Source organism: Ambystoma mexicanum, chromosome 10 (genome assembly GCF_040938575.1).
Source record: "Ambystoma mexicanum isolate Mex_15411 chromosome 10, UKY_AmexF1_1, whole genome shotgun sequence".
NCBI classification, from domain to species: Eukaryota; Metazoa; Chordata; class Amphibia; order Caudata; family Ambystomatidae; genus Ambystoma; species Ambystoma mexicanum.
The window spans coordinates 1,110,757,612-1,110,784,626 of record NC_090932.1 but is presented as its reverse complement, the minus strand read 5'-3'; the positions used below and the strand labels follow the sequence as shown (position 1 = coordinate 1,110,784,626).

The following is a 27,015-nucleotide window of genomic DNA, read 5'->3' as shown; positions in this document are numbered from 1 at the left end:
ATAAACTATCATATTCCATTTGGATCTCATCATAGTCGAAGTGGCAATACTTCTACTGTAAGCGGTTGATGTAACTATTTTCCTCCCCATGGCATTTGAGTGCTTACCATCTTTGAACGATGGGGCACTTGACATGTTGTGATCACAGGGTTGCCAGATTACCATGTCTTGGGGGACACAGTACTACATCTTTGGGCATTGCTTTTACCTTCATTTCACTTCCGTCCATTTTATTCAAATGAAATGATCCAAAGAAAGAGCTTCCAGCATAAGCCATATTGAAGAGGATGTATAATTCTTGGGTTATGAATGAAGTGATGAGCACCAGTGAGGGTGGTTGTTTATCAAGTGACTAATATTGAATGTCAAAAAACCGTAGTGCCTTTGAGACATATCTCGACAGACATGAGGTGGCTGATCGCACTCTTTTGATCAAAATTGGAATGGGAATACTGGAACTTAATACATTGACCTATAAAGGGGGAACTTATTGATCGGCCAAATGTTATTGTTCTTTACAGGATGAAATAGTAATACACTTTTTTCTACCCATTGTATAAATCATTAAGATCTCACTGGCTTAAACCTCTGTTGAAAGAAAAACGTATTAGCAATGTATTTAGAAATACATGTTCTTTGCAGACTTTTAAAATGATCTAGACACTGAAAGCACTGTGGCTCAATTTGTGACTTTTTCCTGGAAGAACAGACTAAGATTTATGCATTTGGCAAAGTCATTTGTTCAGGTTCTAATAATTGCGACTTCCAGGGAAAGTTCCTGGTTCTGCTGATCGTGTTTTACTTGGCTCTAATTATAGTGTTTGCCCATGATAGAACGGGTCACTGTACTGATTCTTAGCTCATTTCATGATTTTGGCACAATGGTATTGCAAAATAAATGTTTGTCATTGGGCTTGGACTGGGTCTTGATCCCTTGCAACCCAATGTGCTGTCAACTTTATATCTATTGTACTGTAGGTTTTCTACTTCTACTTTGGACATTACCACACCCTTACTACAGAATCAAATGTGAATATGGCTGAAATATACTGCAGAAATACATTTTTGCTAATGTACTTAGTCTTGATCACCTGTAACCTAATGCGCTGCACACTTTACATCTATTGTACTGTATGTTTTTACCACAAGTTTGTATGTTAAGTCCTTAACTCAGAATCATCGTGAATACGGATGGTGTATACTGCAGAATTTAATATTGATATTTTGACTCCTTCTAGTGTGACAAAATATTGATATGTATCTGACTTTTAAGCCCGCATTTTTAACTTTTTACATACTCAAGTTGTTTTGCATTGTATAGAGGTATGGTTTGTGGCTTGGCCGAAAAACAATTATGAACTTCCAGCAGGCAACTGATGGAGACACGAAAGCCTAGTCCTAGGGACGCAGTCTCCCTCCTGTTATCTGGCAACACTATGTGGTCACAATCAGGGAGTCTGACACCGGATAATTACTGATCATGGAACCATGTGGAGCTAGCTTGTATTTATTCTCAATGAAAGTATTCACTACCCTTGCCGTGGCCGAGTTAAGCATGTCTGTCTGAACGGTTTTGGAATCAGTGGGAGAAGTTAGCACTGTCTGTGGCTCCGTTAAAGTTTCCACCAATAAATCAGTATAATTTTTCTCTTCCTGCCGGTTAATATTAAAACATTGTCCAGTACTTTGAGCAATAGTATGGTGTCTTGTTTGCTCATCAATAGGGGAAGATGATCCTGGTGGTTTCATTAGAGTTTCTTCAAATGAATCCAGTATGACATCATCCCATACACTGAAATGTTCATCCTGTAGGTTTTCCCAACCTTCAGGAAAATACTACTGCTGCTTAAGTGGTTCCTGGGTTTCAACTGATGTATATGCAACAACTTGTGTTCTAGGTATTTTAAAAGTGATAGTGTGAGGGGTCAGAAATGTGGGGCGGACAACTTTTGGAAGATTTCTCAAATTGTGCCATTTTGTTAAATTACACATTTCAACTAACGCCTCACTTTCCCTATCCCGACGAGGATTTCCCAGCCCATCTAAAACTAAAGGAAACACTCTAATAAGGAATATCTGGCCCTCACACTTACACATAGAATACACGAAGAAACTATATTGCAACAACAATGTCAGTAAGGTTTCAAGTTAGTTTCAGTTCCAATGTTTAACAACAAGAAGAAAGTAGTAAATTCTTGTTCACAATAAAGTTCCAGTTCAGTTCGTGGTTCATTCACAGTGTCAAAAGAAAACTCAGTCAACCAATAGAAAAATCTCTCCTCTTCCTTAAACAATGATTTTTCCAATTCGGTAAATAGGATCAATGATGTTCCAGGCCAAGATGCTTTGCCCCAATTTATAAATGCCAAAGAAGAACCGCAGTTCCTTGTCAAATCCAATGGAATACATCTTCCGACAATGTTAAAGAATCACAGCTTTTGGCAAAACTTAAGCTTCTTTATAATGATACAAGTCACAGTTTATATCTTTCTCAGGATGACTTCACAGCACTTCTGCTTAAACTTCACCATGCGAGTATACTTGCCTGCTCCATAGTGGTCCACGTTTAACTGTGCTTCTGAAGTATTACATCTACTGACAAAACAATGTATTTCCACAACTTCAGTAATGTGCATCTTCGTGACTTTGAACAACCTTTCAGAAAAGACAAATTCCCTTAAGGGCACCTCAACACCTTCAAGCAAGGAAGGCACTCTTCTGATCATTTACTTTCAGAAGGGCAGCCTATTTGCCACTCATGTCTTTCTACAACCACAACAACCAAAATGCCTTAAAAGGATATAATTCGACCTTCCCTCCTCTTGGCTTTGGCAATGTGAGTCGTAACAACTTTAAGAGAACAGTCCCAATCAACAAGCTTCCCTTTTCCCAACCTTACATTGGTCGCCGTTTCCTGCCAACCAGAGTAGTTTAACCATACACCTTGTCATCAGTTTCTTCTGGCTTTAGGCAACGCTTGTACACCTTTGGTTTGGGCAATGTTTACATCCTTTTTGGTCTAGGACAATACTTGCACCACTGTTTAGTTTGGGAAAGATTTGTTTCACTCTTGGCTCGGGAAACACTTGTTTCACTCTTAGTTTGGGTAATGCTTGCTCCCCATAACTCATGAAAGTTTATGTTCAGTCACTTACTTCAGTGTTACTTTGTACTTCAACTGCTTTGTATTTCATTCTTCACCTTAGAATCACGTTTACGTACATGCAACACTTCTTTTGTATGTTTTCGAAAGTGTTTGTTTAATTAACGCGTTTCAAAGCTTTTTACTCTTATGTGAGTAAAGGGAATAAAGTTCACTCATACACGAGTGCTACTTTGCACTCTTCCCATTAACCAGCAACCAATGCTCCCTCTGCGTGCCGCAGGGCTTGGGCTACGTCTGGCTTGTCTTAGACACACACCCCTCTACGGTAACAGTGGTTTCTGTCCTGCCACGACTTTAAGGAGCTCCTCTAGCTCTGGAGACCCATGGCGGCATGACTACTTTCAGCCAGTCTCCAGCATGTTTCCTGCTGCACAATCACTGTAATCAGGTGCAGATGGGGGAAAGCAATCTTTCACACCTTCTGCACTTCAGATTTTGGGGAACAGGACCCTGTCAGAACAGGCAGTTGAAATCGGCTTAGTCAATAGTCTTGTCGTCCCTTCTGTTCACCCACTTCTCCTTGGATTGTCAACACTGTGCTCTGCTTCTGCTGCGTCCACTGACTTCACGACTTCATCTCCTTCTACAACTAATGGCCTGTACCTGAGGAGACCTTTAAAGCCTCTCTGCGTCCCTCAGGTGTGGGTCATTAAGCCTAATAGGCTGATCTGTACTCCAACATTGCTCTTCAGCCCTCTACCTCGTCCTAGTACTCATGGGATTACGGGACTTGCAGTCCCAAACAACCACCTTAGGTTCATTTGTCAACTTCTAATTTCTAAACGTGTAGTTATTTTTCTTACATGCATTTAAAGAGGAAGAATTTAAATTTACTTGAAAAGAGGTAGGCAGATTGTTTAAACCAATATTTATAGTTTCCCTTTCACTATACCTTTAGGAGTAAAAGGTGATTTTTGATCTTGGAAGTCTTAAGCAATTTTTATTTTCTTGGGATATGTAAAAATGTCATACCATCTTTACCAACATCCACAAGTTTAATAGGTGGTTCCTTGCACTGCAAGTATCAATGGCAGTTGTGTGCCTTCTTTAGAAAGTGCCCACTAGGACTTAATTCTGCCACTTTGCTGAAAACTATATCGAATTACATGCTCGTCTTAACTCATAACTTTCCTATAAAAAAAAGAGCAGATTATTAAGATCCTAATGGACGCCGACATTACTATCGAACTATTAATACTAAACCCCGACAGAGCTAAAAACAAACTGTAAATGGCTGATTGGATAAATACACGCAGGTGGATAAATACACGCAGGTTATGCAACCAATATAAAGATTTTAAAAACAATCCATTTGCAGACAAGCGCCTAAGCACTGTGAAGCCTTATCTTCTCAAATATCCATCTACAACGTACAGGTCAGCAATTTTGTGCTTTCGTTGGAATCTCTGGCCTTACAGAGAAGTTTTAGCTAGATGTGTTAGCAAAAATGAAGATAACTTTTGTAGATACTGCCAAAGGACAAAACACAGAAACCTTGAAACATTTACTAACTATGTGACCGGCCTTAAAATCTCAGAGAATTAAATGGTTTTGCAGGCAACTTATTTACATTTGCAAAATAAATGCTGATGAAGCATGGCAAATTTTATTAACCACAAACACTGGCATAAGAATAGTTACTATGAACATTTTGACGTCAGTTCTGGCAAAAGGGTAACCCATGCAGAGTCCAACAGTTATTTTTTTTACCCATTGCAAATTACTTCAATTTGGCACTATGGGAGCTCTCTCAAATGCCTGTATGTTGATTTGTTGTGTAGAAACTTAATTTATTTCATCTTTTATCTTGTTTTATCTTACAATGTTTTATTCTTATCCAATTAATCTGATAACCTCACATAGTTTTTTGGATTGAGACATGCCATGGACAGAACATATCAGAATTCTATTCTCATTTGCAGATTTTCTTGTGCTTTTTGCTTTAGTTTTCTGTTATTTTTCTCTTCCCTATTTTTGAGAAAATGTTTGTACATGTTTGGAATTTCATATCTATGTATGACTTAAGATTTGAAGCATATTTGATAACTTGAACAAAAATTGTATTCATAAATATTGAAAAGTTGATTTTTTCTCAACTGTATCAATAAAAAAAATAGGTCCAATACATCATAACAATACGCCATTACATGCTTTGGCACCTTTAAAATGTTCTTTCCTTTCAAGGATAAAAACTGGGTCTCATCCCACCGATTCGCCTCACTTCCCTGGCCTGTTATCCTCCCAGGTGATCCTCCTGCAGTGCCCCCCACCCCCAAAGTTAGGATCAGGAAGCATCTGCTTTTCCCTGGCCACCTGGTAGGAGACTTTAGGCAGGATTTTAGTGAGGGATCCGCAGGATTCATCAAGATAGCCAATACATTTGACAATGGTCTCTTTTGCCCCTTTGCGATTTCTCTGCACCACAAAACTATAGGTATGCACTCTTGTCGAAATCAAAGGGAGTTATCCCTTGTTTGGCCTGTCTCAAGTTTTGTGTACAAGAATGAAATGCTTTCAGTTTCCAAACACCTTTGTCACCGACTGTTATTGTTTAACCTTCTGTTCATGGTTGATGTGTCTATTTCAACTACATATGCAGATGGGGTTGGTATGGTCCTAAAATGTCTAACAGTCTTTGTTGCATTAGAGTCCAGGGTGTGGTCTTTAGTTTTGTTTGCTTGCTGTATCATATACCTGGAAAGTTTTCTGATGCGTTTTTGTACACTTAGCATCTGAAGAGGCGTGCTATTGAGTGGCGAAGGAGGCTTGTAAATGGAGGTTTTGCTCCAATTAATTGGTTTCTTTAATACAGGACCCTTTGTAACTGTCAATACTAACTCAGGATCTTGGTGCTCCATCTCAGAACCCATTTTGGCATGCATTTCCTTTAGCTAAATGGGGTCTTCTGACATTGAAACCATGGCTGAATTAGTCTTCAGGGCATCTATGCATTTTCCTTTCTTGCCTTCAGTGTCTTGGACCAGAATCTTCTGCAGGCTTCACACTTGGTCTCCAGGTGTTTACACAGAAGACAACCATTGCATGCACTGTTTAGCCACAGGAACCTGTGGTTTCAACCTGGTAAAAACCTAAATGAATTGTGTGCATTGGCCCAAGTGTCAGACAAAGAGAAATACAATTTTCAGAAGTCATTATATAGGCATTGCCTGGTCAGCTGCAGTCCAAGTATCCTTAAAGCCAGTCTGTTTTTCGATACCATGTTGCAAAGCTTCTCTCAGATGTTCTTTTTCCCCGACTCCACTTCGTAACTGCACTCATGGTGATGAAAACCAATATCAAGATAGGGCTGAGTAAGAGGACCAACAATCCAATTACTGTTCTGCCTATTAGAACGCCAAATACAAAACTAAGACAACAAAAGGAACAAGTTACTTACCTGTAACTGTTGTTCTCCAGCATGGGTCTGGCATGGATTCACATGCTCATGAATATTCCCCGTCGTCAGGCTGGGAATCCTCGGTAAAGAAAAAAATCAGTATCAGTTTCGTTTCTGATCTGTCTTTCTTAGTAGTAACCAATCACTGGTCTCTGGGTCATACTGCCCACACCCAATGACTGCCCTCTCCCTGAGCCCCGCCCCTGGCAGCCATCCTCAGATTTGGTAGCACGTAAAGTGGCAGTATGACCAAGTGAAAAGCCGCAGAGGGGAAGGAGGGAGAGTTTGCATGTGAATCCATGCCAGACCCATGCTGGAGAACAACAGTTACAGGTAAGTAACTTGTTCCTTCTCCAGCATGGGGTCTGGCATGGATTCACATGCTCATGAATATAAGAATACATAGCAGTACACACATGCACAACCACGGGAGGTGGCGAGGCTCAACATTAAGCATTAGATAAAACTCAACATTAAGCATCTCTTACCTCCTCACCAGGCTCACCTTAAGCGAACAGGTTGCGCAGCACTGCCTGGCCGACTCTGGACTCCTCCCTGGAATCCCGGTCGACGCAGTAGAATCTCGTGAAGGTGTGAGTCGACCTCCATGTAGCAGCCCTGCAGATGTCCAGCAGGGGCACACCAGACAAGAACGCTGTGGTAGCAACGATCGCTCTGGTCGAATGGGCTCACGGCCGGGCAACGGTCGGTTTGCCAACTGAAGACAGTGCATGATGCAGCCGGAGAGCCACCTGGAAAAGGAAGCCTTTGAGAGAGCCTTCCCTTGGTTCACAGGTCCAAAGTTCACAAGCAGCTGTGATGTCTTCCGAAAAATCTTCGCTCGGTCCACGTAGAACTTCAGCGCTCTAGCTACATCCAGCGAGTGCAAAGTCCTCTCAGCCGGCGACGAAGGTGACGGGAAAAAAACTGGTAACACCAAGGGCTCGTTGAGATGGAAGTCTGACGGCACCTTGGGCATGAAGGAGGGGTGCGTCCTCAGCACCACCCTCGTCTCGTGGAAAGCCAAGTACGGAGGTTTGCAGGAAAGGGCATGAATATCGCCCACACGTCGTGCAGAGGTGATGGCCACAAGGAACGCTGTCTTCCACGACAGGAACTTCAACGGAGCCGAATGCAAAGGCTCGAATAGCGGGGCCATGAGCCTGGTCAGCACCACGTTGAGTTCCCACGCCGGGGCTGGAGCCTTCACCGGCGGGAACGGTCAGAACAGTCCTTTCATAAACTCCTTCACCAGGCGATGAGACCACAGGGACGACCGTCCTGCAGTTCTGGTGTATCGGGAAATCGCTGCCAGATATATCTTGATGGAAGCGTGAGCTAGTCCAGCTTTGGCCAGCGACAGTAAGTACGGTAGCACTTGGGGGGCTGTAATCCGTAGAGGGTTAATCTTCTGTGCATGGCACCAGACAGAGAACCTCTTCCACTTGTGTCCGTAGCACTTGCGAGTTGAGTCCGTCCTGGCCTTTGCAAGAACCTCTCTGCAGTCAGCCGGGATATCGTACCCTCCAAACTCTAGTGCTGCAGGAGCCAGGCCTGCAAGTTCAGCGACTCCGGGTCGTTATGAAGAATGGCGCCTCCTTCTCTGGAGAGAAGATCTGCGTCCGTCGACAGTTTGACAGGCGGGGACGCCGACAAGACCAGAAGGTCCGGGAACCATATCTGTCTTGGCCACTTCGGTGCGACGAGGATCAACCTGCACCGGGACCTCTTGAGTTGGTTGATGAGCCTGAGCAGCAACGGTGGGAACGCATACAGAAACAGGCCGTCCTAGGGGAACGAGAAATCATCGCCCATGCTCCTCGCCTGGGGGAACCTCTGGCACTTGGAGTTCGTCGCCGTTGCGAACAGGTCAATTTGGGGTTTGCCCCATCGCCGGAAGAGATGATCCACTTGATCCTGACGTACTTCCCACTCGTGGCACGAGTACAGCTCCCTGCTGAGTGAGTCGGCGATGGTGTTTTTTTATCCCTGCTAGATGAAAAGGCACCAGGAACATCCCCCAGGGCAACGGCCCAGTGCCACAGATCCTGGGCTTCCTTGGACAGGGCTGGGGATATGGTTCCTCCCTGCTTCCGGATGTAGAACATTGTGGTGGTGTTCTCGGTGAAGATCCTCACCACCTTGCCCATGAGGGACGGGAGGAATGATTTGAGGTCCCAGAACACCGCTCGGAGCTCCAGTATGTTGATGTGGAGTGGCCTCTCCTCCGGGAGCCACAGGCCTCTCGCGTGAAGATCTCTGGTGTGCGCTCCCCACCCCTCAAGGGAGGCATCACCGTCACCTGGTATGCTGGGGTCTGAAAGTACGTGCCCGCGACGAGATGCGCGCAGGTGCCCCACCATCGAATTGCATGGCAGAATGCTTCGTTGAGCAAGATCTTGTTCTCGAAGCTGGCCGTCGCTTGCGACCTACGGGTGCTGAGGAAATCCTGCAGAGGACGCATCCGAAGCCTGCACAGGCGGACCAGATAGATGCAAGAGGACATCATCCCAAGAAGGGACTTCATGGACCTCACTCTGGCCACGTCCGTGGCCAACAGACGCTGCACCTTGCCCAGGTGGCCTGCGTTCTTTCCTCTGACGGCGAGGCCAACTGCGCTGTATCGAGCTTGGCTCCCAGAAACAGCGCGACCTGCGACGGGACCAGGTGGGATTTGGGGAAGTTGATGGAGAATCCCAGGTCCGTGAGCAGCCGGACAGTATTTGCTATGTGTTCTACGGCGAGTTCCCTCAAACTGGTAGTGCCGCCCTTGGACTACGAACCTGAGAAACTTTGTGTCCTTTTAAGATGGGGATGTGAAAGTATGCATCCTCCAAATCCAACGACGATAGGTAATCGCCTTCCTCCAGCTGGTCCAGCACCTGCTAGAGGGTGACCATCTGGAACTTCTGTGCCTTGATGTACGTTTAGCCGATGCCAGTCCAGGATGGGACGCACACCTCCTGTCTTCTTTCTGATGAGGAAGTATCTTGAGTACACTCTGGAGCCCCGGAGCCGCTTTGGGACGAGCTCGATGGCTCCTTTCCTGAGCATCGCCCTTACCTCTAAAAGTAGTTGAGGGACGTGGTTTTCCTTCCTGGCCACGTGAGAAATTTGGGGGCCCTTTTTTAGAAATTCCAGAGTGTGCCCATGGGCCAGGGCATCCAGCACCCAACGGTCGGTGGAGATGGACTTCCACACGCTGACTAACTTTGTCAGCCGGCCTCCCACCGGGGTGCTTCGGTGGGGGCCCGACGTGACAGCCGGTTCAGTCTTGCTTGGAAGCAGCCTTGCCGCCCTGGCCTTCCTGTCGACGACGGCGAGATCCACCAGACTTGCCTCATCCCCTGTAGGCTTCTTGCGACGAGGAGCGGGCCGCCGAATCCTTTGGAGGCACCTTGCTTGCCTCCGGAGTTCCGAAAGGGCGGTCGCCGTTGCTGCAGAACTCCCAAGGCCCGAGCCATCTCTGTCGGTCTTGATGGCCTGCAGCGACTCATCCACAGTCTTTCCAAACAGATTGTTCCCGTCGAAGGGCATGTCCAACCTTGGCTTGCACGTCCTGGTGGAAATCCGTCGCCTTGAGCCACCCCTGCCGTCTAAGGCAAAAGCTGTTGCCCAACTGGCAGAAACCGGTGTCGGTAATGTCCGTGGCCACAGTTATGGCGTGGTCCGACGCCACCTCACCCTCCTGTAGGATCGCCAGGGCCTCTGCCCTCTTGTCGTCCGGGAGGAAATCCAACAGGGGGCGATCTTTTACCTCAATTCCCTGTCGTAGCGGGCCACAATCGCTAGGGCATTGACCGCCTTAATCGTTGTCGCCGCCGACGAGATGACTCGACGTCCCACGGCACAAACTTCTTTCCCTCGCAGTCCGGTGGGGAAGTAGAGGTTGAAGCCGATGCCCCCCCCAGCTTTCTTCTTGGCCCCTGCTGAGACAACCGAATCCGGGGGTCGGCTGCACCCTATGGCACAACGGGGCGGCGTCGGGGACCCAGTACTTCTTCTTGTACCGGTCCCTCTTGGCAGGTGTCGTGGACGGGTTTTTGAGGAGGGCAAGCCCCTAGTCCCAGATGTCATCCAGCAATGGCACTGTGAGGACTGTCTTCCTCTTGGCCTTGCGCCGTTGGTAGAGGAAGCCTTCCTTCTCCTCAGGGCAGAGTTGAAAAAGCTCAGATGCCCTGGCAATCATGGCGTGGAAGGAGCCAATCTCGTCGGGCGGGGACGCCCGAGGAATCAGAGACGGGGTCGGCTGCACCCTAAGGCACAACGGGGCGGCGTCGGGGACCCGGTACTTCTTCTCGTACCGGTCCCTCTTGGCAGGTGTCGTGGACGGGTGTTTGAGGAGGGCAAGCCCCTAGTCCCAGATGTCATCCAGCAATGGCACCGCGAGGACTGTCTTCCTCTTGGCCTTGCACCGTTGGTAGAGGAAGCCTTCCTTCTCCTCAGGGCAGAGTTGAAAAAGCTCAGATGCCCTGGCAATCATGGCGTGGAAGGAGCCAATCTCGTCGGGCGGGGACGCCTGAGGAATCGGAGACGGGAGGCCAGTCCCGTCATCACCGCCGTCGTCATCTGTCCCAGTCGTGGCCGTGTCCATTCCCATGTAGTCCCTCGGGATCGGGGAAGGCGACAAATGCTGAGAAGGCCGTGTGGGCTGATGGGGCACTGGATGTACTCTCCTACTCTTGTTCGGAGGGCTTCCCGACGGACCCGGTACAGCTGGGTCGTCCATCGGGGGTAGGGGCAGTCTCGTCTTTATCTCCGTGCATAAGGCCTGGATTGCTGTCAAAATGGCCGCCGAGTTGTCCTGAGGCTCGGGTTGCGACGGGCGTGCCGGGAGCGACGGTTGTTCCTCCACGGGAACCTAGTCGTGGTTGCCACCCTCACTCTCGTTGTCCCCTTCCAAATTCTTGACCAGTTCTTCCTCGGAAGTTGTGTCTGAGTCCGTAACGGTCACCGCCCCCCCCCCCTTTCCCCCAGGGTCTTCACGGGGGTCTTCTCGATGGGCTTAAAAGAGGATTCCCTCCGCGGAGGCAGGGAAACTCTAGGCCCCTAGTTCGCCTCCACTGGGATAGCCTCCACAGGCTTCGCCAGGGCCACAGCGACTCCCTCGATAGAGGCCTTAGCCGGGTGGATCAAGGCCTTCGCCGCCTTGGGCACGCTTGAGGCCTTCACCTTAGGGGGAGGGTCACCGCCTCGCTCCCCCTGAGCCGGTTCCTCCGAGATCGACCGGGGCCTCGCCAGAAGCTTAGCCGGGTTCTCGGATTTCCTTTTCCCCGAGCCAGAGCGTTGGCTCGCGGTTGATGGCATTGGTGAGGGTGCGCCCTGCCTGGCAGCCGAGGAGCCCGACCGTTCGGCGCTCCCGGTGCGCGCGGACTCACGGTGCTTTGCCTTCTGTTGGGCCCCCGTAGCGGGGGGGCCCTCACAGGACTTAAAAGACCGCTCGGACTTCTTCTCACCTGCTGGGCTCTTGCCTTCCAACCAGTTGGAAAGACGGGTCCAGAGATCCCTCATCGTCCGATCCGTCATGTTAAAGCAAAACACACAGTCCTTCTCGACGTGCGTTTTGTCCTTGTGGAGGCAGTAAAGGCATTTCGAATGCTCGTCCTCGAACACATTTTGTAGGTTGCATCCAGGGCAGGTTCTGAACAGTTTGCCGGGAGTCGAGCTTCCCTTCTCCTGGGCCATGTTCTTCTCGTCCACGAGGTAGACCTCAGAAACTTCTTGAATCCTCCAAGAAGCGTAACTCGATGAAAACTTCACCCTTGAGGGGCGTAGATAAATCCGAAACGGGTCCCCGTTGATCAGAAGTAGAAACGGTGGAGCTTGAGGCTCGAATTAAACTGAAAAAAATGAGATATCTCTTTGAAAAAGCGCAAAACGCAGTAAAAGCTCGAGAGCTATACCACCAGGACTCCCAACACTTGAACGTGCGGTAAAAATCTGACGATGGCTGCCAGGGGCGGGGCTTAGGGAGAGGGGAGTCATTGGCTGGGGGAAGTATGACCCAGAGACCAGTGATTGGTTACTACTAAGAAAAAGATCAGAAAAGAAACTGATACTGATTTTTACTTTACCGAGGATTCCCAGCCTGACGACGGGGAATATTCATGAGCATGTGAATCCATGCCAGACCCCATTGCTGGAGAAGTGAAATACTCTAGGCCAACCACTAGATCGACTTTGCATAGCATGTGAATATAAAACATTGACCCAGTGAAATATCCTCAAAGATGCTTCTCAGTTGCTGTACTCCCCGACACATGCTTGACTTTTATATAAAAACAGTGGCACTAGCAGCTTCCAACAAAGTGTACACGCTGTGATCAAAAACATACCGGTTTGCGGAAGGGAAGGAGGATTTGCCTTCGCAGGACATGAAAGAAGTTGGCTGGAGTGGAGCAGTTCACCACAATCCAGTTACATTCATACAGCTGACGTACGCCAAAGTCGTCTGTGATTTTCTACAAGACATAATTTAGAAGGTGAGAAACTACAATGTCAACACTGGCACAGGCTTTGTAATGAGCAAATCATCAGAAACCGCAATCAGTGGATACAAGGAGGTAATGACATCCTTAAAAGGACAGTCGTTAGTAGAAGCACACAAAGGATTGAAAAAGAGGGTATAGGAGTCAAACCTACAGGAAACACATCTGGATCATCATTGCACATCTGCAGGAACCTCTCAGGCCTGGCAGAGGAGTGTTCAGGGCCCTAATTAGAAAACACACAAGTTAGCTCATCAGTGGAACAGCATTCTTAAACAAGAGTACTTCTTGTGGAAATCAGTCTAGCAACACAGGGTTTAACAGTTCTAGAAAATATGTTGGACACATTACCTTTAGAATCTCATGCTACACAGGCGCTCATGATATATGATATTTTATTTATATCGTGCCCATACACAAGTGTTTCAGGGCGCGACGAGGCAAGGGAGGGGTACAAGGGAGGAACAAAGCAACGATCTTACTAGGCCCAGTGACCTTGATTTTTTTGATTGTGAATTTATGACGCGCACTGAACAAAATAAACTGTATAATGGCACAGATGATGATAATCAGATAGAAGGTATAGCAACAATTAAGCCCTAATCAAAGGGAGGGTTGTCTATCTGAACATGAAGGTCTTTAATGCTGGGCGAAACTGGAGAAGCAAGCTCATAGTCCTCAATTCAAGTGGCAGAGAATTCCACAGCCTTGGACCAAAGACAGCAAATCTTTTATCGTCCAAGTTATGTATAAACGGAATGAGGGATAGCCAAACAGTGACTATCACTAGAGCGTAGCTGCCTTGCAGGGTGATATGGCTGAATTAGCTCCCTCATATACAAAGGCACAGTACCATTTACACACTTGAAAACGATACAGGCTGTCTTAAACCTAATACGATCTTCTATAGAGAGCCAGTGTAGCTTGCAACGAAATGGCGATACATGAGCGGTTTTCTTCAGCTTGAATATCAATCTGACTGCTGCGTTCTGTGCCTTCTGAAGTCGCTGAAGTTGTTTAACAGAAATACCAAACAATTGACTATTACAGTAGTCTAGGTGGGTTCTGGTTAAGGCTCCCACCACAGCTGCTTGATCTTCCGAAGGTATATAAGAAAGCACTTTACGCAGCAGTCTCAGAACTAAATGCACTGCTTGAATATGGCTCCAACCTGGGCTTCAACCCCAAGATCCTCCTGCCAAATGCAGCCCAGACTTTGTACCTTAGATGCAAATTTTAGGCTTTTGCCCAGAAGCAGGGGAATAGGCACATTCTTTGCAATATTCAACAAGTGCTTTGGCCCAAACTAAATAAGCTCATTCTTTGAGGCATTAAGCTGTACATAGTTTTTTGATATGCAGCCACTTACTTCTTCCAGGCACTGGCCTAGTCGATTAAGTGCTTCCTCAAAGTTGGCAACTTGAATGAAAATCTGTGCATCATCCGCGTACGAGTGAAAATTCAACCCATAACGCTTCTGAATTTCCAAAAGAAGTTGGCTGCATAGACTGAACAGCAGAGGGGACATGTCGGATCCCTGCGGGACTCCACAATTTAATTGAATGAGGTCCGACAGGAGCTCCCCTAGCCTCACTCACGGTTGATGGTGAGTTAGAAAAGACCTAAACCAGCCCAGTGCCAGGCCAGAGACTCTTCCAACTTCCTGCAACCGTTCCAAAAGAATGTCATGTTTCACTGTGTTAAAGGCTGCGGACAAGTCCAACATCACCAATAGTGAACCTCCCCTTGGTCCGCAGCCTTTAACAATTCAGAGAATCCTTGAGAACACGCAAGTGCAATAATTCTTTGGTTACTTCTTTTCCTTTTCCATTAGCCAGCCACGAGGATAGCTCAGTTCTGACCCTCATACATGCTTTGTCCTGAGCATGTGTGTCTATACACATACACCTTGCACCACCATCCTAACTTCTGTACACTAAGGGAGACTTTCACCCACTTAGACTAGGAATAAAAAGCAACTAACCATGATAGACATCTCACATAAGTACAGACTGACAACTAGAAACATATCAGACATCAACCTTACCATTCCCTCCATGCCATGAGGCAGCAGGAGCACGATACCATTCTGTCGGACCCACTTTGCCTGCCCAGGGCAGATAAACTGATCAATGATGCCTTGAGCTGTGTTGTGAAAGTCCCCAAACTGGGCCTCCCACAGAACCAAGGCATTTGGACTGGCCATTGCGAAACCCAGCTCGAAACCTGCATGAAAGAGTGAGGTCTGTATTAGTAAACTAGATGGTTTTGCAATCATCAGAAGTTCAACTTTCCAAGAATCTTTTTTAGTTCCTTAAACATGATTATTGGCAAGGCATTTAACAGTAAATGCAAATATTAGTAAAAAGAATGAAGGTCACATACAGTGATTTCAGATTAAATAATTTGTATTGGAGTGGAACAGTGAATCATTTGAGGATCAGGTCGAATTTGTATACTTTTGCCCAGGGTGGTGTAAGGGTGCAGAAGAAGGACTCTTGACACAAAAGTTGCATATGTGGGTCTCAACATTTCTCAGCAGAAACAGAATAAGAGAAACCCTATCTTTCCCCATTTCTAAGAGGGTTTTCCCTGCCTCAACTAAAGGTCTAAGGTGACTGCAGGATGTCTATTAAAGTGAAAGTGTCCACTCTCCTGTGTCAAGAAAATCCTACTTCTGACCCTTACACTATAAGCTATTAAATAAAGCAGCACTATGCTGATCCCAGGAGAATGCCTCCCTTCTCCTGGCTTCCAGTCTCACAAAACCCAGAGGAATGACTCCCTTCCCCAGGTCACAAAGTTCCCAAACAAAGTATATAATAGGCCGGCTGTCTGGACGATTCCCTTTATCAGGTCACGAAGTTCAAAATACACAATGGGCTTCATAAGTATGCCGGTAAGCTACCAGCTATATTGTTACCGGACTGATATACTAAGTTCTGCGAGCGGGTGCCTTTCAGCCCGCCAGGTATGACCTGGTGGGCAGAACGGCACCCGCTCGCAGACCTTGACGGATGCACTGGCACTGTTGCACACAGTGCCGGTGCACCCATCCTGCCCATTGAGTCTAGCAATTTTTCCCGGCTCCCTGCAATGGGGAATTACCGGGACAGCCAGGGCTGTAATGCTCCGGTAAGTCCCCATTGCCGGGCGCTGGAAAAATAATGACTCTGGCGGCAGGTGTGGCATTTTTACCGGCACGGCTACCGCCAGACTCGTAATGAGGCCCAATGTTCCCTTGTTGGGCCAGGAGAATTCCTCCCTTCTCCTTGTTTCTATCTCAGTCTCAATTTAGCTCAGGGAAATTACTACCTCCCCCTGTCTTGTTGGACCTTCCTCACGGTCCACGTTACCAAGAGAAGGACTCCCTTCTAGTAGTTATGACAAAATCTCTTATAACCCCAGTCTTCTCCTCATCAGGTTTCAAACTTACAACACCCAATGAGTGCTATTAGGGTCAGCGACCCTGGTTTCTCTCTTCTTTGGTTTGGCCCACTTGGTTCACTTCCCTGCCAAGTACTGCCACGAGGAAGATGACTTGTATCACTCTTACGTGGGGTCCTGGACCCCGGTTTCTCACCCCCTCTCTTTATGTCCCCTTGGCTGCCTCGCTTTCCAAATACTGACACAAGGAAGATCGTCTTGGTCGTAATTCCGGTCTGGGGTTTGTACTTTCGGCCCCTGCGCCTCTCCAAATGCCTTTTCTGCACCCGGGATGTGTGGCTAGTTCTTCCTGGAGTCCTTCACCTGTTCCAAATATTGCACATGCTTCTCAACATCTCTGTTCCTTTGCCTTGCGGATCTCCTAACCCAGCCCCTGGAGTGACGTATTTGGACGCTGCTTATTGCATTTGCATCACTGTCTGCCGGACTCCCGTGACCATCTGGATGCCGCCGGGTGAAGAAATCCCATTGCCCTCTTGACTGTGGGAGCGGACTGCTCTAGTCTCTGTCTTGGCCTTCTCCGAGTCTCCTTCGTGCTTCCCAGGCTTCACCTTCTCACATTCTGGTTAGCTGCATCTCCCTTTCTAGCAGTCCTTTGGTCTTTATCGTCAAAGCGGGACCACGCCTCTACAGAAGTTTGTACCTCTGCAGTTCCTTCTTATTAGTGTTTTTCATCAATATCACTCAAATTCTGGGGCTGCGATGCCACCACGATCGTAGAGTTGTATCATAATCGACAATACCAGCCTGGGGGTGCCAGATCCCCAAATGAACTTTGAGGCCATGGATTGTATGCTTTTGAAAAACTCTACTGGCCCGTATCGGAACATTTGTAAAATAGTTTACGTAATGCCACCATTTTCCGGCGTGACAGACTGCCATACAAGGAAATATGCAGTCTGGACCAAAAGTCCAGCTTAGCCATTAGGAAGGGGAGATAGGAGGCCAAGTTGTCAGCATGCAAGGACCTAAACAACTTGGAAACCTGGACCTAGGCGACTTGGAAACCTTGACCCCCAAGTACATAAGGTTTAAGTTGCTTACCTGTAACTATTCTTCTCCAAATTCTCAGTAAAAGAAAAAACCATTTCACCTTCACTTAAAAACTGTATTTCTCCTTTTGATGTGGGCCCTAGGGGACCCTTGCGTATGGAAACCAGGCACAATCACCACACACAAACTGATACGCCAGACACGAGGTTGTATTCCCAAAAGCTAGAGTTTACTGCAAAGCAAATAGTCTCAGTTGGCCAACTGGGTCTCGCGCCCCGCGACGTGCGTCTCCGGACCCCGAGGGACGCAAGAGCGCGAATCATTGTACAACAGTTACATATATACAAAGCAAGCATCTTACAATCAGTGGTGACACATTCAATACCGCCCATAATGTATTTCCTTTGAATTGGGTTCGATGATTGACAATTGTGACGAGTATGACACCTTCAGACATTCATTTTAGCAACAGTTTGCAATTTCGTGAGCCTGCAGACACAATTCTTTGTTTTAGAGAACACATTACTTCTGTTTTTGCAAGCAAGCTGCGTGCAAGGGAGACACATTCCAGGCCTCGCTATCTCCTAGTTTCTATTCGTGTGCTATGGGCAACTCGCTCTCCAGGATTCTACAGGGCTCAGGGAAGGGGGGCCGCAAAGAAGAGCATAATTCAAGCCATTCATTGTTCGTTTCTACCATTTCTATCGCATGCGCGAGACTGGCTGGCACCTGTGTAATGATTAAATGCCTTGTTGCTTACTTCCAAGGACTTGTGAGGGAGGGGACCGGGCATTTCTCTCTGGGTCGCCTGCGTTATGTTTCAACAAGTATCTCGCGGCCTTGCTCTATGCATGAACAATAATGGAATAGTGGAGCAGAGTAAGCTTTCAGCAAAGCAGTTTCAACAGAAGGCAAAAGGCGAAAGTTAAAAACAAAATGGCGATTTCAATCACTTCAAAATGGCTGCACTTTAGTCAAGCTTATAGATGTGTATTTCTAATACCAAACACGAGGCGGTTGGTCTTCGGCCAACAAAATACATTGCCTCCATTATTGAGGGGTACCTGCTTTTTCTGGACTGACCCTCTAAACCAATCATTGTCCTCTGGGTCATACTGCCGCCATCCAATGACAGTCCTGTCCCTAAGCCCATCCTATGGTAGCCATCTTCAGACTTGATAAGCACTTAAAGTGGCAGTATGACCAAAAAAAACTGCAGAGGCGCCGGAGGGAGGGTTCGCATGTGAATCAAGCCGTGCCGGAGAAAAATAGTTACAGATCAGTAACTTAAACCTTCTCCAGCATGTGGTCTGGCATGGATTTGCATGCTCATGAATAACGAATACATAGCAGTACAACATTACACAACCACGGGAGGTGGCAAGGCTCAACAGAAGCAATTAACTCTTAGCTCTAGAACAGGCTCACCTCAAGCGAACAGGTCGCGTAACTCTGTCAAAGCAGTCAAACTTCGTGAAGGTGTGCGTGGCCCTCCACGCAGCAGCCCTGCAGATGTCCAGCAGGGGCAGACCAGACAGGAATGCCGTCGTTGCAGCGATCGTCTGGTGGAACGAGCTCTCAGATGGCCGGGCAGTGGTTGGTTCATCAACCGATGACAATGCCTGATGAAGCCGGAGAGCCAACTTGAAATGGAAACCTTGGACAAGGCCTTCCCATGGTTCACAGTACCAAAGTACACAAACAGTTGTGAAGTCTTCCGAAAACTCTTTGTGCGTGTCACGTAGAACTTCAGGGCATGAGTAACGTCCAGCGAGTGCAAGGCCCTTTCCGGTGGTGACCAAGGTTTTCTTGAGGTGGAATTCAGACGGAACCTTTGGCATGAAAGGGGGGGTGTGTACGCAGCAGCACCCTCAATTCGTGGAAAGTCAGGTATGGTTGCTTGCAGGCTAGGGCCTGGATCTCACCTACCCTTCTGGCAGAGGTGATGGCCACAAGGAAAGCCGTTTTTCACAAGAGGAACGAGAAGGGACTGATGCATAGGCTCGAAAGCGGACCCCATGAGCCCTGTCAGAACCACGTTGAGTTCCTGCGCAGGAGCCTTCACCGGCAGGAAAGATCGGAAAGTCAGTTCAGAAATTCATTGACAATTCGGTGGGACCAAAGTGACCAGTTATGAGCTAGTCGTCGAGGTAAGGATAGAATGGGATGAACTGCCTGCGCATGTGAGCCGCTACTACCGCCAGTATGATATGGCATTTATAACACGCCTATGCACAAGTGTTTCAAGGCGCAACGAGGCAAGGGAGGTGGAAACAAGGAAAGACAGACAACGATCCTACTAGGCCAGGTGTGATTCAGATCGCGCAAGTGCATGGTAACGGGGAAGGGGGAAGTGCGGTGGGACAGGGGGAGTGCAGTACAGGGCATAGAATAATAACAATATGTAAGGTAAAGGCCAGCAGGTGGCAAGTGCAAAGGTAAGTGCAGACATCAGGTGTCAAGTGCTGGTAGTGGGACTGTAGGGATACAGAAACATAACATAACAGAAGTATAACATGGTGGCAGCAGTGACTATTTCCCCATTTGCTGGGGAATTTTGTTTTAGCTTTACCGGGTTTGGCTACTGGTCAAACATGGCCGTGCCACGAGATATTCCACCTGTTCTTTTTCCCCATCTTGTTGTTTAGCCTTCTTCCTGGCCTCAGAGGCCAGGAACATCCTTATAAGGACTTCCAGTGCCTGGGAAAGCAGCAGATTTTGGTGGGCTACTGGAGGGCTATGTGTGTTTGCAGGCAAGTTGTGGGCTGGGTCAGTCTGACTCCAATCCACATACTGGTTTCTGTGTGTCTGAGTGGTATGCATGAATGTTCCCGCCAGTGGTCCTGATTGGACCACTGCTGGGGTGTGTGTGGGCTAGTCCTGCTACTGGGAGTTTCAGCTCCTACCTGGCTTTTAGGATAAGAAGAGGACCCCTGCACCCATTCTTCAGAGATCCTGGAGAAACCTGAAGGAGCCAAGTATCCTGTCCAGCTGTGAGACCCGCAAAACCTGAAATCTGACTGAAGGAGGCCTGGCAACCAACTTCTGCTGCAGTCCTGGTGGACCCCTTCTTGCTTGTGATCTTCAGTAGCCCTGCGAAGGTGCTACGACCCTTGGAGTGGAGGGACCATCCATTCCAGACATCTGCTCGGTGCCCTGCCAAAGATGGCCTTCGGAAGTACCCAAGAACCGTCCTGTGGCTGACCAGCTTTGTTTTCTGGGCTACCGTGCTAGCTTTGTCACTGCACTGAGTTTCAGCCTGAAACTTGGTGCATTTCTATCCCAGAGTCATCTATGTCTTCCAGCCCAAAGAGGCCTCGCCTGCCCAAAGAAGCAGTGATTATGTATGATGCAAAACCTGATATTTTGGATTGGTTGAGTGCTTTTGAATTCAATCATTGAATTCAGGGTCTCACAGGGAATCAGTTGATTCCTTGACTTTTGTCTAGGCTACCCCAGGATGCAACTGATGCTGTAATGGATGTGGGGGAACTTGAAAGAACAGAGTATGAGAATGTGACGCTAGCTTTGATAGCTAGATTTGGGGAAACTCCTTCGCAGTGCCTTAAGAGGTTTAGGACCCACAAAAAGACTGATGGTACCCCTTTGGCTACCTGGGTGTGTGAAGTCTTGAAAAACAGATGGGTTAAGGGTCACAGAGTAACTACCTTTGAAGAAATGAGAAATCTGTTTTTGTTGGAATCTATTTTTGATGCCTGCTCTCCTGAGCTGAGGCAGCATTTGGCTGACTCAAAGGAGATTGAACGCAATAAACTAGCAAAGGCTGCTGACTTGTGGGTTGCCAACAGGGCTACTCAAGGATTCTGGGGCACTCACAAAAAGGAGGGGGAAGCGGCACAAGAAAGATGACAAAGAGAATTCTAAATCCAACCACCCAAAAGAGGGCCACAAACATTAGAAGGGTAAACCATATGGGAAACTAGGTCAGTCTAGTGAAATCTCTGGTGCCAAACCAGAGGGAGGTCAGCAGAAGCCCACATGCCAGAAAACATTTGGTAAATGTTATGCTTGTGAAAGGGGATCCTAGATGCAAGGGTAAAAAAACTTCACGGGTCCACACTGCCTCCTTAGCCTTCATCCCTGAGGGAGAAGTACATACGGCAAGTGGAAACTTCCATCTATTGGCTGAAGACCCCATTGGCATCTCAGCCAGTGTTTCTTTAGTGTCCTTTGGTCTGTGGTAACAGCAGAACGTAGATGCGTATAACTATTCCAGATAACACCAAAGAATATTACAAGGACAGTATGTTTGTTAATGGTCAGGAGACCCCTGCAATTAGAGACACTGGGGCCAGCATTACAGTAGTGGATGAAAACTTTTTCAAAACTGAGGATGTTGCTAAGGCACCCAAAGTTCCCACTAAGCTTGCTGGGGGCCCTGTCCAGATGGTTCAAATACTTCCAACTCTTATCCAGTGCAACAATATGACTGTCAGAATACCTGTCAGTGTACAGAATGAGGTGCGTGGGAGAGTCCTGTTAGGGAATGACTTCAAAGCTCTCGAAGTTGTATCACGCAACCCTAGGTCTCCCAGTAAAAGGAAACAGGATCAGACTAGGAAGGCCAGAGAGCTCACTTTGGATGACTCTCAATGGGTTGTTACAGAGGTACCTATAACACCCAGTCCACAGGAAGAACATACTTCTAACTCCAAGAAGAAAGAGAAAGGGGAAACCCAAGGTCTCAGGAAGAAAGAAGAGTATCACCCCTGTGAACAAACAAGGACATCCCCGAGAAGACAGTCCAAGGTCACACCTGTGACCGCTCCACCAGCTAAGGCTGAGTGGGAGGACCAACCAGAGGATGGTGAAAGAGAGGGGTCCGTCAGGGCGGTTTACTAGCTCCCTTTTTGTTCATTCTGTTCATGGCAGATTTAGCTGGGATGGCTGCAGGACATTGGTTTAATATCACCTGTAATTGGAAAAACAAAAATTAATTGGCTGGCCTACGTAGATGACGTAGTCCTGGATCATTCTCAAGTAGGGCTGCAGCATCGTCTGAGAGTGTACTAGAACACTATGCGTGAAATAATAACCTTACCATTTATCCAGCGAAGTCCAAGATATTAATATTTAAACAGCCTAGAAGGACAGTGAAGAACTGTCTGGAAATTGGACCAGCTGTCTATAGAGACCGTCTCGGAATTAACCTATCTGGGAGCAACACTCAGTTCTTTTCCAACGAAATGTAGTCTGTTGCTATCAATTGAGCTAAAAATGGTAAAGTTGGGAGCACAAATGAAAAAAAATCGAATCCCAATTTTGTAAATTTTCCATCCTTCCTCTTTTGAGATTTTACATAGGGAAGGTAGTCCCGATAGTTCTTTTTGCTTTGGATTACAACTCTCTAGCCATGGATATAGAATGGGACACAACTGAAGCTAAATTGTGGGAACGCACACTAGCTCTCCCGGTGTGTGCCAATAGTTTACCTCTGATTCAAACTAGGTCTTGCGTCACTTAGATCCTGGATCGAGTGGAAGGCACTTTATAGATCAGTCCTAGACTCCCCCAAGATTTACTTATTCGAGGAAGTGGCTTGAGAGATGCAACTTGATAAAAATTGTTTTTTGCTTAAATTCCAGCATAGATGCTCTGAAATACTAGCGAGAGCTGACTGTGATGTTGACCTTCTCCTCCAGAATCCAGTTAAGGTGAAAGAAAAGATGAAACAATGCGATTGGATAGACACCATAGACAGTATGAGGAAGGCGAAGAGATCTGCCTCCTTTACATTGGTTGATAAGCGACTGTCTGTGGTTCCTGCCCATCTAAAAATGTCACCCGATCTAAGTGTTGGATTATCTTTTCTAAGATTCCGCTTAAAACTACTTCCTACTCTAGAGATTTTGGCTACTAGAGATAGTGGAGGGAAAACTGTACCGAATTGTGATAAGTGTGATAAAAACGACGTTTAGACATTTAAACACTATCTAAATGCCCGGGTACATGGAGTATGAGGGTTAGAAGATTTGGTAGGTTTGTCCACCATGATTCCTGGCTAAACACCGACGAATTCTGGGGTAGATTATTCTCAGGTCAGGAGTCTGGTCTCTCAATGGAACTCATCAGAGCTCTAAAGGAACTCAAATTGATCAGTGATTGAGATCCATTGGGGAGAGAAGGAAGGGAATGGGTAGGGGAGGCTTTTAGGACTTTGCTACCATTTTCTTTTTTTCATTTGTTCGGTCTCTGGTTTTGCTCTGTGAAATGCAGTTTTGAGACCCACTGGCTCTCCTATCTTATGTGCTTTCTTTTGCTGTTCTTGTGCATTTTCTTTTCGTTCGATTTTAGTGTTCTTGACATCGTTTTTATTTGAAGAACCCATATAAAAAAGTGTGAAAATTGATTGAAGTGACTCAGTTCTATCTTTTTGTATGTATTATTTTTCAGGAAAAAAAAAAGAAACAGTTACTGGTGATACAGAACTAGAAGAAGACCTTCCCCCTGTTGGAGATCTGAATCCTAAAGACCATCCTGAGCTGCAGACTTTGCTTGCAGAAGGTGGACCCTGTACGGTAGACTTCAGCAGAGGTCAACAAGAGTGTCCTAGTCTTGAAGGACTTTGCCAACAGGCAGCTTCCCAGCTGGAAGGGCAAGAGCCAGGGAAGCACAGCCTGTACTGGGAGGATGGCCTCCTTTACAGTGAGCCTACAGAGTCTTACTGTCTAGCCCAGTTAGTCCATGACATTCATTTAGCTGGTCACTTAAGTTTTAAGACCAAGGAAAGGATTTCTCTTTATTTCGACTGGCCTAAGATGGGGTCTGATGTAGATAAATTCTGTAGAGGTTATCACACTTGTCAGACCAAGTGGAGCCAAGAATGTGGCACCCTCTGTGCCTCTCCCAGTGGTGGGAGTACCTTTCGAGTGGGTAGGGATTGACATGGTTGGTCCCTTAGACCCTCCCTCATATTCAGGCAACCAATATGTATTGGTTGTGGTAGACCATGCTACTCGGTATCCTGAAGCAATACCTATGATAGCTGTTACTGCTCAGGCATTGGCCAAGGCCCTCATTGGTATTTCTTATCAGGGTAGGTTTTCCTAAGGTTATCTCAGACAGGGGGACCAATTTTATGTCCCACTACATGCAAGGCATGTGGAAAAACTACAAGTTCTCAACAGACTACCATCCCTAAACCAATGGGTTGGTGGAGAGGTTTAATAGAACTATGAAGAGCATGATAGGTGCTTAGAGGAACCCCTTAGAAGAAAGTGGGACCTTCTACTGACATGCCTTCTCTTTGCTTATAGAGAAGTCCCTCAAGAAGGGGTCAACTTCAGGCCCTTTGAGCTTCTCTATGGTCATCCAGTAAGAGGTCCATTGGCCCTAATCAAGGAGGGGTTGGAGAATGCTCCTTCCCACAAGCCAGTGATAGTCACTGACTATGTGTTAGGTCTCCGAAGGAGAATGACACATGATAACAGAAGCTTCAGACAACTTGAAAGCAGGTCAACATGGTTGAGTTTACTCAAGACGAGCTAGTTCACGTTAAGGTACCTACAAGGCAGAGGGCCTTGCAGGACACATGGATTAGACCCTTCAAGGTTGTAGGCAAACATGGAGAGGTCAATTATTTGGTGGACTTCGGCAATCCCAAGGAGGCCCCCAGGGTCTTTCACACCAACTGCCTAAAGGCATATGTATCCAGACCAGAATAAGGAGCTTTGCTCTTAGCATCTGATCAAGAGGAGGAGGAGAAAAGTGAACATCTACCTGATCTTCTGAGGGGACAACCTTTAGATGGAAAGATGGAAGGAGTTAATCCCTTCTGATCTGACTTTGGACCAAAAGGAGGAGTGCAAGGTTCTGTTAAATCAGTTTGCCTCCCCTTTTTCATTGACACCAGACCTGACCCCTTGGGGGCAGCATGGTATTCTCACTGGTGACAGTCTCCCTGTTGAAAGCAGGGGTTACAGAATGTCAGACCATGCAAGAACCCACATAAAGAAAGAGGTCAAGAAGATGCTTGATCTCGGGGTAATAGAGCCAGCTACAAGTCCATGGGCTAGTACTGTTGTACTAGTACCAAAGGCAGGATCCAAGGAGTTGAGATTGTGTGTGGACTATAGAACTCTTAATGCAGTCACCACAACTGATGCCCATCCTTTACCTAGGACAGATGAACTGGTGGATACACTTGGTTCAGCCAAGTACCTCAGTACATTTGACCTAACACCAGGCTATTGGCAAATAGCTCTGACAGACCATGCCAAGGAGAAAACTGCATTTTCAACCCCAGGAGGCCTCTACCAGTTTAAGGTAATGCCTTTTGGACTAAAGAATGCTCCTGCTACATTCCAAAGGATGGTAAATTATGTTCTGAATGGGATGGAGGACATCTGCATTGCAAACCTGGATGACATTAGTGTTCAGCCCTACTTGGAAAGAGCATATTGACCACCTAGGAACTGTAGTGCAGGCTTTTGAGCAGGCCCATCTGACCATAAAGGCAAGCAAGTGTCAAATTGGTCAGAGTAAAGTGGTCTATCTTGGACATGAAGTAGGAGGTGAAAGCAGGCCATTGCCTAGCAAAGTACAAGGTGTACAAGACTGGGCCACCCCTACTACTCAAACCTAAGTGAGGTCTTTTCTAGGTCTCACAGGTTAGTATAGGAACTTCATAGAGAACTATGGGACCATAGCTTCTCCCTTGAATGTGATCTCACCCAAATTCTCCAAGAAGGTCAGGTGGAATGAGGAGTGCACCAAGGCATTTGAGGTACTTTAGAAAGCCCTTTTTCAAGCTCCAGTCTTGAGAGCTCCTGACTACAACCAATCCTTTATTGTACAAACTGATGCTTCCAATACAGGTATAGGTGCAGTTCTGAGTCAGCTGAATGAGAAAGACAGCGAAGACACAATCTACTTCGTCCGTAAGAAACGCAAGGACAGAGAAACAAGGTGGGCAACCAAAGAACGTGAATGTTTTGCCATTGTGTGGTCTTTGAAGAAGTTTAGACCATACTTGTATGGGTCTACTTTTGTAATTCAAACAGATCACCAACCCTTGAGATGGTTAATGCAGATGAAGGGGGAGAATAAAGTTACTCACCGTAGCGACTACCTTACTCCTAGTCCATAGTCCCCTTTCCTCCATACTTTTGGGACATTCCGTCTTGTGGGACGGGAGCAGAGCACTTTTATAAAAAAGCATCAAATTGAAAACTTGTCCTCTTTTTACGCGGGCTACCGCACGCGGCCGTAACCATGCCCTTCTTAGCTCCGCCCCGCGCATCGCCCTTCAGTCCTTTTTCATCGCCAGGTCTGAGACCATTTAAGCAATAACAGAGGATACTTATTAGAGGGGACGGCGGGCAGGAATATGGAGGAAAGGGACTATGGACTAGGAGTATGGTAGTCACTACGGTGAGTAACTTTGTTATACTCCTAAGTCCCGTCTCCTTTCCTCCATACCTTTGGGAGATTATCAAGAACTCCTTACAGAATAACGGGTTGATGGAACTCCTTTACTGAAAGAGGTTTTGAGAACAGCTTTC

General features: G+C 46.9%; 1 protein-coding gene across 3 annotated transcripts in view; it reads right to left on the bottom strand.

Moving 5' to 3' along the window:
- OGDH (oxoglutarate dehydrogenase) overlaps positions 1 to 27,015 on the bottom strand; it is a 1,050,082-nt gene that overhangs the window by 49,276 nt on the left and 973,791 nt on the right. For all 3 annotated transcript variants that reach the window (XM_069618964.1, XM_069618966.1, XM_069618965.1), the window contains exons 17-19: positions 15,099 to 15,277; positions 13,206 to 13,277; positions 12,899 to 13,024 (exon numbers count right to left, since the gene is read on the bottom strand). In XM_069618964.1, coding sequence (XP_069475065.1) covers positions 12,899 to 13,024; positions 13,206 to 13,277; positions 15,099 to 15,277 — 377 coding nt within the window. The remainder of the gene's footprint in view (positions 1 to 12,898; positions 13,025 to 13,205; positions 13,278 to 15,098; positions 15,278 to 27,015) is intronic.